The following is a 15,744-nucleotide window of genomic DNA, read 5'->3' as shown; positions in this document are numbered from 1 at the left end:
GATGCGGTGCGATTTTCACGCACGGTTGCTAGGAGACGATTGGGATGGGTAACCGATTATTATATTTTTCCCTTATAACATGGTTATAAGGGAAAATAATAGCATTCTTAATACAGAATGCATAGTACAATAGGACTGGAGGGGTTAAAAAAATAATAATTTAACTCGCCTTAATCCACTTGCTCGCGCAGCCCGGCTCGTCTTCTTTCTTCTTCTTTGCTGTGCACAGGAAAAGGACCTGTGGTGACGTCACTACGCTCATCACATGGTCCGTCACATGATCCATCACCATGGTAAAAGATCATGTGATGGACCATGTGATAAGCGCAGTGACGTCATCAAAGGTCCTATTCCTCAAAGAAGACGACAGAAGAGAAGCTGGGCTGCGTGAACAAGTGGAGTTAAATTATTATTTTATTTTTTAACCCCTCCAGCGCTATTTTACTATGCATTCTGTATTCAGAATGCTATTATTTTCCCTTATAACCATGTTATAACGGAAAATAATAAAATCTACACAACACCGAACCCAAACCCGAACTTCTGTGGTTTGGGAACCAAACACATTTTCCCGCAACGCACCCGCATCTTATCCGGCCCAAAAACATGACGCCCGTGTGAAAGAGGCCTTAAAGTGGCTGTCAGGTCACCTACCATGGTGCGGCATCTAGAGAGGAGATGCCGAGTTTGGACTATATAGTTTTGATTGATGCGATTCCGTATTTTCATGCAAAAAGTTATACACCCTGCGAGTCCTGCTCCCCCCAATGTTTGAGAGCGCTTCCTGTATATAAATTCATAGAAGAGCTGTCAGTCACTGTCTGGGGAGGAGGATTTGCAGGCGCTCTCTGGCAGCAGCAAATCAAGTAATAGAAAGCTATATACCTCCCATGCTCAAAGTCTTCCTGACCAATCTACTATAAAGAAGAACTCCACCCTGCAGAGTAAATGTGGTGCAGCGATGGCGACAGTCCCAGGCACTGCTTTCTGGCTGACTCCACTGTACAGTCACACAGCCGTACACCGACTGTCTGAAGACAGAACACGCCCTACAGAATAGCAGTATTGGAAAGACATTAGAATTAATTACCTTTAAGTATACAATGTCCTTTTACCGACTGTGCAGCCATACCGTTTAGATAATCTTCTATGAATGTAAGATTTGTAGCCTATTTATACATTATACGACATTGCGGCTTTTCATATATATATGTATAAAAAAGATATGTTGCTCTCAGGAGACTCGGGATCTGCATGCTTTACTTAAAGAGAATTATTTCTAATGTACACTCGGACCGCTTCCTGGTTTCTAACAACTGCGCCCATCATCCGGCTTCATTGATTTGATTCCTGAGTGTTATTTATTGCTTGTCTGCATTTTCCTGTATGTGTTTGATTAGATATTAATAAATTCGATCATTCCTGCACGGTGGTGGACACGACTGGTCTGTTTCACACGGGTCTGGAAATGGCTTTTACTCTCGGTATAAATACAAATGTCAGAAAAATACAAGGCGGAAATAATAAAGTAACAGTACAAAAAAGGAAACGTGGCGCACACAGGCAATTGGAATCAAGCTGCATGCGTGTTAACGGAGTCACGGCAGCAACGGGGGCTAAGTGATGTAGATGTAGCAGCATGACTGGCCTTGTTCTTACCAGGATCCCTGGGTTCCTCCATAGTTACTGGCAATGGCTGGTATTTATACAGTTGCTTCATTGACGCAGTGTACCTTTAAGAATGTTTATTATGGCCGCCGATCGTGGCTTTTATGTACACACCAAGTCGCCACCTTGTCATAAAGTTCTGAGTAATCCTATCTTTGTACGTGCCTTATAAAGGCTTGCACCAGCTGGATGATGGGCTCCTGTGCCTCGGGGGCTGCCTTGCCAGAAAAGCCTGCTTTCAGTTGAGGCGAGGGCAGGACACCCACAGCAGGAGAAGACGGGACCCCTCGCCGAGTGTAACGATTCAGACTGGAGAGAAGGGTGCTCTGAAGGAAGATACAAGACGCAGATTGTTATCTGGCAGTATTATATGTGTGTACACAAAAAGTGGGCACAGGTCGGGCTTCATACCAGTTCAGAGCCAAGCTCCTGCTTCATGCGCTGCTTGTCCCGGGGGTGCACAGCCGGGTCCCGCAGATAGCGTACCGCTTGGGAGATGGACAGGTAGAAGCAGTTCTCAATGATGAACAGCAGCAGCGGCCTGTGAAGCAAAGATTACAGAGATACTAAACTGGGTGTTCCTGTGTCACAGGTTTGTAGCTTTTCAGCCTCCCCTTCTATGTGGATACGGGTCCATCCAAGAACCCAGGTCTCCAGTCTCCCAGCTCTAGGGTCCAGGGGGTTGTGCATTTAGTAGAACTCAGAAATGATGATCACTGGGGAGATTACAATAGAAACTCCTCCACTTTTCGGTTCTGATAAAACTCCCCCACGGGGTCTGGACAGAGCGCATATACTTTTCGTTTCACTTACCTGAGGTTCTTGTTTTCCTCTGAAGGACTTGCAGGAGCTGCAGATGGAAATGGTGGATCTTTCTTCTTATCCATCTGTCATATAAAGAAGATAAAACAGTCTCAGAAGTGAAGTGGAGGCTTTATTTATATAGATGGTCTATCCTCATGACAGGCCATCAACATCTGATCACTGGAGTCCGACACCCCGCACTTCCTCCCTTCCCCGATCAGCCATTCTGCAGTAGCTCCAATTTTGGGAACTACTCAGCCCTGTCCATTGTGGACGGAGCAGGTGAATGAGAGCAGCACTGCAGTAACCAGCTCCGTCCACTACAAAAGGGATGGAACAGCTGAGTTTCAGACCCCTCATGATCAGATATTGATGACCTACCCTCAGGATAGGTCCTCCATAACACAAATCCTGGAATAACCCATCTGGATGCTACAAGTGGCAATGAGAAACAGGTTAGAGATGGCCAGTACCGACCACGCATGGCAGACAGCAGGGAAGGAGGCCCTTTGTTTTAGCAATTGTCTCCGGTATCAGCATCCAGACCCCAGCAATTAAAACATGTGACATGTCAAGCTTTCTTAAAGTGAACCAGTCAGGTGATTTCCGCTCCCTATCTGAGAGCAGGATATGAAGAGGAAGCGGAGTGTGCGATATATAAAAGTGTATATTATTTACTGCAGGATTTCTGGGTAAAAAGCAGAGTCAATCCTGACCGGACTCTTAGGCTGGTTTCACACAAGCGAGTTGCACGTTCTGGACCCGCTGCGCGAGTATCAAACAGCTCCCGTCCTAAAGTTCCAGCACTGCCAGGGTCGCATAGCATTATACTGATTTATGATGCTATGTAACTCTTAGAGGTCTGGAATGTATTGGATAACACTGACAGCATTAGGTCTGTGTTATACAATACATTCCAGAACTGTAAGGGTTACATAATCACATCACAAATCAATATAATGCTATGCGACCCCGGCAGTGCTGGAAGTTCAGGATGGGAGCTGTCCGATACTCACGCTGCAAGTCCACAGCGTGCAACTCACTCGTGTGAAACCAGCCTTAGAAGAGACGATGAGAGTCCTTCTCACTCCGCCTACACAAAGTGATGGACAGCCTTCTTTGCACACCCATACAGCGAGAGCCGTCAATGTGTATGGGCGGGATAATTAGGACACACTGTCTCTCCTAGCAGTCTTGCCAGGTTTTACGTTGCTTTTTATCCTGAAATCCTGCAGCAAATCATAAAACCTATATGTCAGAGGTGATAGATACTAGGGGTGGGCGATATAGGCGATATGCAATATAAATTTGTGCCACGATATGGATTTTGAGCATATCGCCGGACCGCAATATGATCGCGCTCTCTGTGCACACCATGTTCTCCTGAGCCGACACAGTGGAGAAGGAGGGAGTCCCTCCCTCCCCACTGTGCGCGGCTGCCGCTGACCACCAATGAGAACAGAGGAGGAGGGGAGGGCCTGACCGTAAATCATTGAGTTTTCACGATCTCAGTGAGCTCGTGAACACTCAAATCCGATGGTATATTCTACCCCCAGGCGTTCCCATGGTGACAGGGACGCTTGCCTGGGGGTTAGAATATACAGGGCCACGCCGCTCACAGTAGAACATTTAAAAACTAATCAGTAACTTTAACTTTATTAATTGGTGATCTCTTTACTGTATACCTTACTCTGTCTTAGCTCCGGTAACAGCAGGCAGTGCGGGCGGCGCTCACTCACTGACGTCACGCGCCTGCTCCTCCCACTAGGCGGCGCAGGCGCGTGACGTGAGTGAGCACCGCCCGCCCGCACTGCCTGCTGTAACTGTTACCGGAGCTGAGACAGAGTAAGGTATACAGTAAACAGTAAAGAGATCACCAATGAATAAAGTTAAAGTTACTGATTAGTTTATAAATGTATTCCTGTGAGGGTCGGGGGGGGGGGGGGGGGGGAGAATCTGTGGATGGCACCGTTTAGGGGAGGGGGGGGATCTGTGGATGGCACAGTTTAGGGGAGAGGGGGGATCTGTGGATGGCACAGTTTAGGGGAGGGGGGAGGGGATCTGTGGATGGCACCGTTTAGGGGAGGGGGGAGGGGGGATTTGTGGATGGCACCGTTTAGGGGAGGGGGGGGGGGATTTGTGGATGGCACCGTTTAGGGGAGGGGGGGGGGGATTTGTGGATGGCACCGTTTAGGGGAGGGGGGGGGGGGATTTGTGGATGGCACCGTTTAGGGGAGGGGGATTTGTGGATGGCACCGTTTAGGGGAGGGGGATTTGTGGATGGCACCGTTTAGGGGAGGGGGGGGGGGGGATCTGTGGATGGCACCGTTTAGGGGAGGGGGGATCTGTGAATGGCACCGTTTAGGGGAGGGGACTCAGCTCCCTGCTGTTGTGTGCACAAAGCACAGGGCAGCAGGGAGAGTGTAAAGTCCTATTCACCCTAATAGAGCTCTATTAGGGTGAATATGACAAGGGTTCTAGCCCTTAAGGAGGCTAATAGTTATTAAATAAAAAGTAAAAAAAAAAAAAAAGTTTAAACACGCCCCCCCAAATATAGAAAACAATATATCGCACATGCTTAAAATTATATCACAATATAGATTTTAGGCCATATCGCCCACCCCTAATAGATACCACAGCAGAAATCGCCAGACAGGTTCGCTTTAAAGGCTATGTACACCTTAGGGGCAATTGTTTTTAATTATTGCATTGTACACATTTGGAGCTAAAAATCCTTTTTTCAATTGGTCTTTATTCAAATAAATTTGAGCCCCTTTCTCTGTACAGCCTTGAGATTCTCTAGAAGCAGGCTCTATGTTTTTCATGTTTTCCGTCAGGCAGCTCAGCGGAAGGCTCCTTTTATGTGATCTTATAAATAGGGTTGAGCGAACCCGTGGAACTTCACCCCGAACCCGGGCCCCATACGTCACTTTATTATTGTCCGTTATAACAGAAAATAGCATTCTTAATAAATAATGCTAAATAAAATGTCTATTGAGGGGTAAAAGAACCACCACGTGGTGAGCGCGGTAACGTCACCGCAGGTCCTGCTGAATGAAGATAGACGGACCTTCTATCTACATTCAGCTGGACCTGCGGTGACATCACCGCAGGTCCTGAAGGAAAGAAGATACCGGCTGCGCAATCAAGTGGATGAGGTGATTTTTTAGTTTTTTAACCCCTCAATAGACATTTTATTTAGCATTCTGTTATAAGAATGCTATTATTTTCCATTATAACAGAAAATATTAAAATCACCCGAACTTCAGTGAAAATGTCCGGGTTCGGATTCTCTTAACTTTACTTATAAACTCTCATTCTTATCTTCTCTTACTGATAAGAATGTAGTTTAAATAAGTGTTTCGAGCCATTAGTAATTTATAGATAATTGTTATTAGATGGCAAAGGGAAAGAAGGATTCTCACAGCTAGGCAGAGGTTAACCCTTTATAACAAAGCTGCTGAATATCTTTTAATGAAGACCAATTGAAAAAATGACTTTTAAGCAAAAAAGAATAAAAATGCAATCATAAAAGAAAGAATTGCCCCCAAAAGGTGTCCATAGACTTTAAGCTTGTAGGCAAATATAAAGCACCCAGGAAACCTTGGTACTTAGACTGTGGGTAATATTCGGACTCTCACCTCTCCAAGCATGTTGAGCATCACATTTACAGTCGCCAGGAAAGTGCCAAATGATGGTACAACGTCTGCATCAAATGCTGGCGTGCTGAAGTTCAGGGCCAACAGCAGATCATACTGTGCCAGGTCCAGAGGCTGAGAAGGACAAAGACTGCGTGAATTCCCATGTGGCCAACCATGATGCTCACTTTGTGCAAGTTCAGCTACAAACCTGAAGTATCTGACAGAGATCTGGTGTGAAGGCCCTCAAGGCAGCTAGCGTCTTGCTGAGGATCTTTAGTAGACTGCGTTGGACAGAGCGCAGAGCTTTCAGCTCCAGGGCCTCACTTTCTGGCTTTGACTGCTTGGATGGGGTTTGGGGAGTGCGCTGACCACGAGAGGTTGAACCCTGTGTCACAGCTTCTCCGCTTTTTATCTGAAGAATGTTCCAGAAAGATGATTACCAATATGAATACACCTTCAAGAAGATTAGTGGGTGAAGTTATGATGGCCCTCACCTGTAAGTAATGTTGCAGCATCTTACGGCTGTACAGCAGAGAGGTGCAGGATTGGCACAGGTAACATAAACTGACCTGTGTGAAGAGACGAGAGGGCAAGTTACTAGAAATCCAGCTTCTGTAGGAAGGGATGCTGGTCATGACGTTCCATGTCTTACCTGAATGTCCTTCATTAACTGCGGAAGATGGAAATGCCATTCTTTGGTGAAGTTGGAGAGTTGCAGCAAGAAGCCGACTGTGTGATCTGCCTCTTCCAGGCAGGATAAACTCTGCACGGTGCGCACTGCGCTCAGGCACTGGGGGAGCAGACAGCAGTCACTACACCGTCATCTACACGCACACACAACAGTGACCGGTCTTACCTGTAATATCCTCTCCTGGTGGACACCTACAAAGTCTAAGGCGTCTGTAAGGAAGTTGTATCTAAGTGTCTTTAGCAGCCTTTCCATAAGAGATACAGTCAGTCGGTAGACGCCCGGCCAAGAAGGAGCATCAACAGCTTTACGGGAGGACAGTGGCGGCTGGACCTAAGGTGGGTACATTAAAACAAATCACTTTTTCTATCAAAGCTAAAATACAGTGATTTGCTCAAAGGAGTGTTCCCATACTTCTGGCATGTCCCCAGGGGATACAATAAGTGCTTCATTAAGCCCCTTCAAGACATCAGATGCCTGCACTTAAAAAATGGCCACCGGGTTTCTGCTGTTTCACACAGCAGACACTTGGGGCTAATGCCTGCGATCGGCGATAACGCTGATAGCAAACACTTAACCCCTGGATGCCGAGAAGCTGTTTTCCCTGGGAGCGCTGTGCAATCAGGGGAGCTGTTCCTTCCCTGTGGTTTCCTTGGTCCCTCTGAAGGATCTGAGGCTACCACAGTGATAGTTCCTATGCATAGGAAAGTATTGAATGTCCCAAAGGTTGCAATGGTAATTCAATGCAGTCTATGGGACAAGCGATCAAACAATCACATGGTCAAGGCCCCTAAGGGGACTTAATATAAGTGGGAGGGAGGAAAAGTAAAAAAAAAAAAAAAAACATTTTTTTTTTTTTTAATATAAAATTCTAAAATCACTCTCCGTTCCCCATAATAAAAATAAACCATAAAAAAAATAAAAATCATCAAAACTATTAAATTATAAACTTATTTCATCCCCTACGGTGAACGCTGTAACAGAAATATATCAAGATCGCAGATTCACTTTTTTTTATCACTTCACCGCTACAAAAAAAAAAATGCATAAAAAGAGATCAAAAAGATAGACACTTGTTGAATACTACAGATTGCCCTGCAAAAAATGAGCCCCACACAGCCCTGCAGACTTAAAGTTTTAACTTTTTAGGTATTAAAACACAAGAAAACTATAGTGACTGTAATCGTACAGGTAGCAGGTCAGCAAAAATTTTAATCCATAAAACTATGATTGAATTGAATTGAATTCCCCCCCCCCCCCCCCCCCCATTTCATACTATTTGGAATTTTTATTTCCAGCTTCCCACTACATTTAGGCAATATTAAATTATGCCATTAGAAAGTAAAACCTGTGATGAAAAAAAATAAAAAACAACAACAAGCCCTCATATGGCTATGGGAAAGGAAAAATAAAGTTATGGATCCTGGAAGGCAAGGAGTAAAAAATGTAAATATAAAAAAATTAAATAAAATAAAATCGCTCTGTCCTTAAGGGTCCATTCACACGTCCGTGTGTGTTTTGTGGATCCACAAGACACGGCCATTGCCGGCACTTAATAGAAGATGCCTAAACTTGTCCGCAATTGCGGACAAGAATAGGACATGTTCTATTTTTCTCAGGAACGGAATTGCGGATCCGAAATTCCAGATCCAGGTAGCACATCGTGCTGCCCCATAGAAATGAATGGGTCCGCAATTCCGTTCCGCAAAACGCGGAACGAAATTGCGGACGTGTGAATGGACCCTAAGGCTTAATAAAGGAAGAGCAATGGGAAAGATAACTAAACGATAGTGCCAGGTAAAGCTATCGTATATGCTGTGAACAGTATGTTACGACATTACATCATTGGCAGAAACATGCATCCCTTACCGTGCTCGCACCATTGGTACTCAGCTGGTAGACACTCAGCAGAGGCAGGCACATACTCTGAGTGATGCCAGCACCTGCTATGGCTGCAGCACCCTGCAGATAAAAACAAAAGATATGTCAGCCATGATTGAGTATTGTATCTGTTCCGCTTGACTCTTATGCCGCTGTCTTCTATGCCTAGTGAATGGCTATGCTGCATTCACATGGCTAGAACTCCTCCAGGCCACATAATGGCGGCATGCACACAGTCATGTAGGAGGAAGAAAGCTTATAAATTACATACAAAACACTAGGTACATATCAAGCAGAACTTTCAGCGCCTGCCAGTCATAGCAGAGAAGGTTACACAGCAAAAGAGGGCAAGATGCCAGTCTGTGCCCAGTAACGATTCAGTGATGGGCCCAAACTAACTTACCTGATGTGTTTTGGCCAAAGTGAACAACAGGTGGAAAGATGCTTCACAGAAATGGAGGTTCTGCTTGCCCCTGAGGCTGATCTCCAGGGCGCTGAAAAGCAAGGGTAGGACGGGTAGCTGCCTGATGACTTGTATCCACTGGTCGCCATCTTCGTCGGCCTGGCACAGCTCTTTTGCCAAGTGTAAAGCCAGCACGCAAACCTTCACAAAGGCAAAATGAAGACTGAATAGGGCAATTCTAGGAGCAATGCACTAGCACTGGAGTCTCTATGGGCGACACCTCTGCACTAGTTTTCACACATCTTCGCCTCTCACCGTATCACGTTGGTCTTTGTGCCTCGTTCTGGGCATGTCATCAGTGTCCATGCTGTCCTTGTCCTCTGCACCATCTCCAGTTGTCAGTCCATGACGTGTTTCGTCTATGAGCGACATCACCTCGTCCTGCAGATTCTCGCACACACTGAGGACCAGCTGCTGGTACTGAGGAATATTGCTGGCTGCACGGAAATTATTATTATTTTTTAATATATTTTAAAATTCTCTTAATCCAAACTGCAAAGTTTAAAAGAGCAGAAGCAAACATACTCCCAAAACAGCGCCCCACTTCTCTGTGGGCCGTGTCTGGTACTGCAGCTCAGCCCCATTAGCTTGAAGTGAGGGTTGACATGTTGTATTCTATGTGGTCCTTGTATAGGGACAAAAGGAAACCTGACAGATCCACTTTCAGTCACCCAGCGAGGAGCAGAGTTTAAAGGGTAACCCAACCCTCAACACAGATGGCTACAAGCTGTGCCCGGCTTTCTGTAACCCACAGATGAAGAGGCCACGTGCAGCTTGAGGACACTGTTCTCTTGGCTTCTATGGGGAATTAGAGTCCCAATGTTGTAAGGTTTAGGAGAACAACACCCATTTGAAGTACTGCATTTGGAGGAACCCCACCAATAATGGCAAATCCTAGCGATACATCATCATTTCTTTTTTTGATTTAGATTATTTTTTCTTACCTTTCATCGGTTTCATTTCTAACACACAGATCAGGGCTGAGAAGATTCGGGCTTTCGCCTTCTCCATCTGCTGTTTCTCGGCCTGCAGGACGCCCTCTAGGATTCTCGCCAGAGATTTGAGAATGTCCTCCGGTGAGTTGAGCTCACTGTCAGCAACACAAAATCCTGTCAAACTCAATAATCACGACAGAGACGCTGCTATTCAGATACTGGGAATCTCCAAAACAGATGGAATAATACTAGGAAATGTGAAACTTCTGACATGTGACGAGGAGGTGTTCCTTATGCATGAGGATAGCGGTATACTGCTCCATTAAATGTAAAGCTGGCCACACATCTAGGAAAGCGGTCAGATAAAATCCCCATACACGTGCAGCCTTTGCTCCTTCGAATGTGCATGTGTTCTCAACAGGTTGAATTCTCCATTGTCAGTGACCTCTGGCAGAAGGAACTGGCCATGTTGAAATCTAAGGCCTCTTTCACACGAGCGTGGCGTGTGAGGGCCCGATAAGATGCGGGTGCGTTGCGGTAAAATGCACGATTTTTCAGCGCGAGTGCAAAGCGTTTTAATGCGTTTTGCACGCGCGTGAGAAAAATCGCCATGTTTGGTACCCAGACCCAAACCCGGACTTCATCACTGAAGTTCAGGTTTGGGTTCGGGGTTGTGTAGATTTTATTATTTTCCCTTATAAACATGGTTATAAGGGAAAATAATAGCATTCTTAATACAGAATGCATAGTAAATTAGGGATGGAGGGGTTGAAAAAAAAAAAAAAAAAAAAAAAAGAGGTAACTTACCTGCTCCATAGATGCCGGTCTCTGTTCTATCTTCAGAACCTGGCAAAAGACCTGTGGTGACGTCACTGTGCTCATCACATGGTCTAATCACGTGGTTCATCACCATGTGATGTGACGTCACCACAGGTCCTTAGCCAGCAGCTCAACATTACAGAAGAAGACAGAGATCCGCAACTACGCGATCAAGTGGACTCGGTGAGTTCATTATTTATTTATTGTTCAACCCCTTCCAGCGCTATTTTACTTTGCATTCTGTAGTCAGAATGCTATTATTTTCCCTTATAACCGTGTTATAAGGGAAAATAATACAGATCGGGTCCCCAGCCCGATCGTCTCCTAGCAACCATGCGTGAAAAATCGCACCACATCCACACTTGCTTGCAATTTTCACTCAGCCCCATTCACGTCTATGGGGCCTGCGTTGCGTGAAAAACACAGAATATAGAACATGTCGCGATTTTCACGCAACACACAAGTGATGAGTGAAAATCACTGTTCATGTGCACAGCCCCATAGAAACGAATGGGTCCAACTCACGCATTGCACCTGCGCAGAATACTTGCCCGTGTGAAAGGGGCCCAACTGCCTGATCCCTCATAAGTATTAAAGTCCTGGAAAACCCTTTTAGGCTACTAGATGCAACTGTGCCCCCTCAAGGTATTAAAGGGGCAATTAGATGACAATTTTTTGCACTATAAGATGCACTCAATAGGGTAGTGGAGGGATTAATATTTGATATTGATGGTCTACCCTCAGGGAAATGTCATCAATATGAGATTGGCAGAGATCCAACTCCTGGCACCCCTGCCGATCAACTGTTTTGAGGAGGTCGCAATGCCGTGGCCTCCTCGCAGCTCACCAAACACCGCGCCGTACATTGTATGGCGGCTGAGTTTGGTATTGCGGCTCAGCCCCAGTCACTTGAATGGGAGTGAGCTTCCCCTGCCTAGGCCATGTGACCGATGAATATGACATCACATGGCCCAGGAAGAGGCATAAGCACTCAGAGCGCTGCAGAGGTCCCGGGAGTTAGACCCCACCTATCTGATATTGATGACTTATGCTTAGGTAGTTCGTCAATATGTAAATCCCAAAGGACCCCTTTAAAGGGGTTGTCCCATCTTAGACATTGGGGGGCATACCTCTGGGACCCACACTTATACTTAGAACTGTGCCCGCAAAGTCCTGGAGGGTGCACCACACATGAGCAGCCACCCTCTATTTATTCCAGCGTGAACAGTCTGCTGCAGATGTGACAGTAGCTTAACTCTGGATATGAGAAATCAGAACTCTGAGGGCAGACTTACTTCTTCCATCGTCGCAGTAAAATCATCATCAACGTGCAGTGCATGAAGCCAAGCTGCAGACAAGGAGCCGAGCTGGGGACCTGGAACTACAGAGATGTGTGTCATTTACAGTCAGATCAATGTCACATACTGACTCAGCCCACAATGTCCTGTACGACAAGGTGCCAGCAAGATAGTTACCAAGATTTCTGTTCCTGACAAGATGTCCTGGAATAGCGCCTGCTTTACTTTCATGTCTGTCAAGTGCATCACATCTGCCTGTCATGGGAAGCAATCACAAAATCAGCAAAGGTAAAAGTCACAGCATAAAATATACACGGTAGTGCTCTCACAACATAAAAAACTGAAGGGCATCTGTCAGCAGTTTTGTGCCTATGACACTGGCTGACCTGTTAGATGTGAACTTGGCAGCTGAAGGAGTCTGTGTTGGCCCCATGTTCATATGTGTCCGCATTGCTGGGAAATATGATGTTTTAATATATGCAAATGAGCCTCTAGGAGCAACGGGGGCGTTGCCGTTACACCTAGAGGCTCTGCTCTCTCTGCAACAGCTGCTCTTTCTGCACTTTGACAGGACCAGGTGTGACATTTACACTGCCTGGTCCTGTCAAAGTGCAGAAAGCGCAGCTGTTGCAGAGACAGCAGAGCCTCTAGGTGTAATGGCAACGCCCCCGTTGCTCCTAGAGGCTCATTTGCATATATTAAAACATCATATTTCCCAACAACGCGGGCACATGTGAACATGGGACCAACACAGATGCCTTCAGCTGCCAAGTGTACATGTAACAGGTCAGCCAGTGTCATAGGTATAAAACTGCTGACAGATGCCCACATGATGTCCATATGCCCTGATAGGAAAACCCCCTATAGAAAGTAGACAAATCTAATAGTATTTGGTGACTAACCCATGAGAACATATTGGAGGAGAGTTATTAATCAAAAAGTGCCTGAATTCTGGGCAATTTGCTAAAAATAACTGGAGTCCATGTTTTAGACACTTTCAGGCACTTTTTGCTACTCATTGTGGCATCGTGCACCCAAAAATGTGCCATAAGAGAATTTTGGGGGCATCTCTTGGAGTAAACAAAATCAACAAATAGGTGGTGTAAGCTTAGACTAGCCAGACTAAAGAGGCGTCAGGTTTATCATCCAGCAACTGTGATAAGTCTGTCCAGGTTTACACCGTCTTCCTTTTAGACAGCGTTAGTAAATGAGGAGCATCATCTCTGTACGTACATAATGGGTGGAAATGATGAGCAGCACGCGCCAGGCCGACAGCAGCCTCTGGTACTCGGTGAATGAACTGCAGCCGCCTTCCGTCTCCACTACACGTTGCACCAGTGACTGCATATAATTTGACCAGTAAGTGAAGCGTCTCTCCTTGGAGAATTTTCCCAGTATGCTCTTCAGAGACTTGTCCAGCGATCCCCTGCACAAGAACAAGGGACAGAGGGGCAAGTGAGGAGGAGAAGTGGCAGCAAGGAAAACGGTCATTGTACTGCAGCTCTCCTGACATGTAGAAAATACTTTCTCCCCCCCCCCAAAAAAATAATAATTCTGGAGTATATTTTCTTCCACTAATATTCCTACTGGAAATATATTGACAGCAGGGTCTTAATATTAACCTTATCAATATTCAGTCTGATGCTGCGCTGACAACGTCAGACTGTGTAGAGATGTGCCCCATTGACAAGGGGTGGTAATGTCCGGCTATTATTTTAGTCAGGAGGAATAACAGAGGAAATGCACAATGCAGAGAAAAGATGCTGCAGAATACAAGTATGTAGTAAAGGAGACATGTCAGGAGCGCTGACCGGCACTTTTAAAGTTTTTTTTTTTTCGGGAGTAGAATATTGTTTGCCTATCCACAGGACAGGCCATCAATATCTGACTGGTGAGGGTCCGACTCCTGGCACCCCTGCCAGTCAGCTGTTTTAAGAGGCCGCAACCTATTCCTAGGCCAGTGAAGCCAGGTTCAATGGTCAAATGGCCTATGCACTGCTTAGTCCCATTCAAGTGAATGGAGCTGGACTGCAACACCAAGCACAGTTGCTATATCATGTACGGTTCTGGGCTTGATATGCTGATTGGTGGCGGTGCCAGGAGTCAGACCCCCGCCAATCAGATATCAATAACCTATCATGAGGGCAGGTCATCAATATTCTACTCCCTCAGCACCAGGCCGACTTACTGAACCGCGTAGTAGATCTCCAGGCAGATAATTCTCATGATGAAAGCGCAGGTCTCCAGTACACTCAGCTGTAAAAGAACAGCCGATTGGTTAGTCTGGGGCTCGTCACATCACTATACACAATACCGTCTTATAACGCACTCACATCTGAAGACTCAGAGGGGGGTACGAGTGTCCCAAAGAGAGGAGCTGTCAGGTTCTCCCAGAAATTGGGCCTAGAGACAAATGGAACACTCCGTGACCTTTAGAACACTTCTTCCACCACAAACCCTGCTACTTAACCATATAACTCACTTGGTTCTTAGGACGGTCATTGCACTGTCACGACGATCCTGCCATAAGGCATGTAGAAAGGAAATGGCGGAGCGGTGCAGCTGAGGCGTGCACCAAAAACGGTCAGACTGCTGGAGGTCAATTAGGTCCAGTACAACCTGCAAACAGCTCCACTGCCCCAGGCTATACTCCTATATACACACAGTAGAGGAGATGCATCAGGAAAAGTTTTGTCAAAGCGAGGTGTAAATTTTACAGACTGTCTGGTCTTCAAGTCTGAATTCTGCAACCTTCTACGACACATTTTTAAGAACTCTGGTTGCTGTTAGGATCCATTCACACGTCCGTAAGTGTTCTACGGATCCAGTAATTGTTGATCCGCAAAACACGGACACTTGCAACGTGCATTCCGGAATTTGCAGAGCGCACATCGCCGGCACTATAATAACAAAAAAAATGCCTAATCTTGTTCGCAGTTGCAGACATCAATATGACATGTTCTATTTTTTGGGGGGAAACGGAAGCACGGATGCGGAAGTGCGGATCCGAAAATGTGGATGCGGATCCGCAAATGCGGACAGCACATTTCGGCCACATTGAAAATGAATGGGTCTGCACCCCTTCCGCAAAATTGCGGAACAGGTGCGGACGTGTGAATGGACCCTTAATGAATGAAAATATTTCTGTTTTACATCCAGAGGCTGAGTGGCTGTCTTGTCTCAGCAGCTGCTGGGTTTGTTGCAATGTATCAGTGTAGGCAATGCTCTGTGAGCTAAAGTCAGCAGCAGAGAAAATCTTTCACCTGTGTTGGATGCAGGCTGATGGCTCCGACCTACCTACGCTGATACAGTGTAACAAACCGCAGCTGTGTGAGAAGGACAGGTTTAGAGGATGCACTTTAGCCATAAAACATAAACGTGAAAGTTTACGTTTTACTTTTGCCGTGTCCATAAAATGACATCACTTTTTGGATTTACCTATTCTACAGGGGAAAACGTTTAGGCCTCATGCACATGACTGCACTATGGATCAGTGATGCACAGAATCCAGAACCTGAGGCCATTCTGCACCGCTGATCTCATACAA

The 15,744-nt window shown here is 45.9% G+C and overlaps 1 protein-coding gene across 2 annotated transcripts in view; it reads right to left on the bottom strand.

The window, feature by feature from the left end:
* Positions 1–1,461: 1,461 nt before the first annotated feature.
* NUP188 (nucleoporin 188) overlaps positions 1,462–15,744 on the bottom strand; it is a 42,871-nt gene continuing 28,588 nt past the window's right edge. For both annotated transcript variants that reach the window (XM_044306490.1, XM_044306491.1), the window contains exons 27-44: positions 14,680–14,849; positions 14,531–14,600; positions 14,386–14,453; positions 13,431–13,623; positions 12,375–12,452; positions 12,195–12,280; positions 10,090–10,235; positions 9,401–9,582; positions 9,086–9,286; positions 8,671–8,763; positions 6,970–7,134; positions 6,766–6,903; positions 6,608–6,682; positions 6,322–6,525; positions 6,114–6,245; positions 2,482–2,555; positions 2,080–2,209; positions 1,462–1,994 (exon numbers count right to left, since the gene is read on the bottom strand). In XM_044306490.1, the coding sequence (XP_044162425.1) occupies positions 1,818–1,994; positions 2,080–2,209; positions 2,482–2,555; positions 6,114–6,245; positions 6,322–6,525; positions 6,608–6,682; positions 6,766–6,903; positions 6,970–7,134; positions 8,671–8,763; positions 9,086–9,286; positions 9,401–9,582; positions 10,090–10,235; positions 12,195–12,280; positions 12,375–12,452; positions 13,431–13,623; positions 14,386–14,453; positions 14,531–14,600; positions 14,680–14,849 (2,382 nt within the window). In that variant the 3' untranslated portion in view covers positions 1,462–1,817. The remainder of the gene's footprint in view (positions 1,995–2,079; positions 2,210–2,481; positions 2,556–6,113; positions 6,246–6,321; positions 6,526–6,607; positions 6,683–6,765; positions 6,904–6,969; positions 7,135–8,670; positions 8,764–9,085; positions 9,287–9,400; positions 9,583–10,089; positions 10,236–12,194; positions 12,281–12,374; positions 12,453–13,430; positions 13,624–14,385; positions 14,454–14,530; positions 14,601–14,679; positions 14,850–15,744) is intronic.

The sequence above is a fragment of the Bufo gargarizans genome, chromosome 9 (genome assembly GCF_014858855.1).
Source record: "Bufo gargarizans isolate SCDJY-AF-19 chromosome 9, ASM1485885v1, whole genome shotgun sequence".
Classification (NCBI taxonomy): Eukaryota; Metazoa; Chordata; class Amphibia; order Anura; family Bufonidae; genus Bufo; species Bufo gargarizans.
This window is presented reverse-complemented; position numbering and strand designations above follow the sequence as displayed.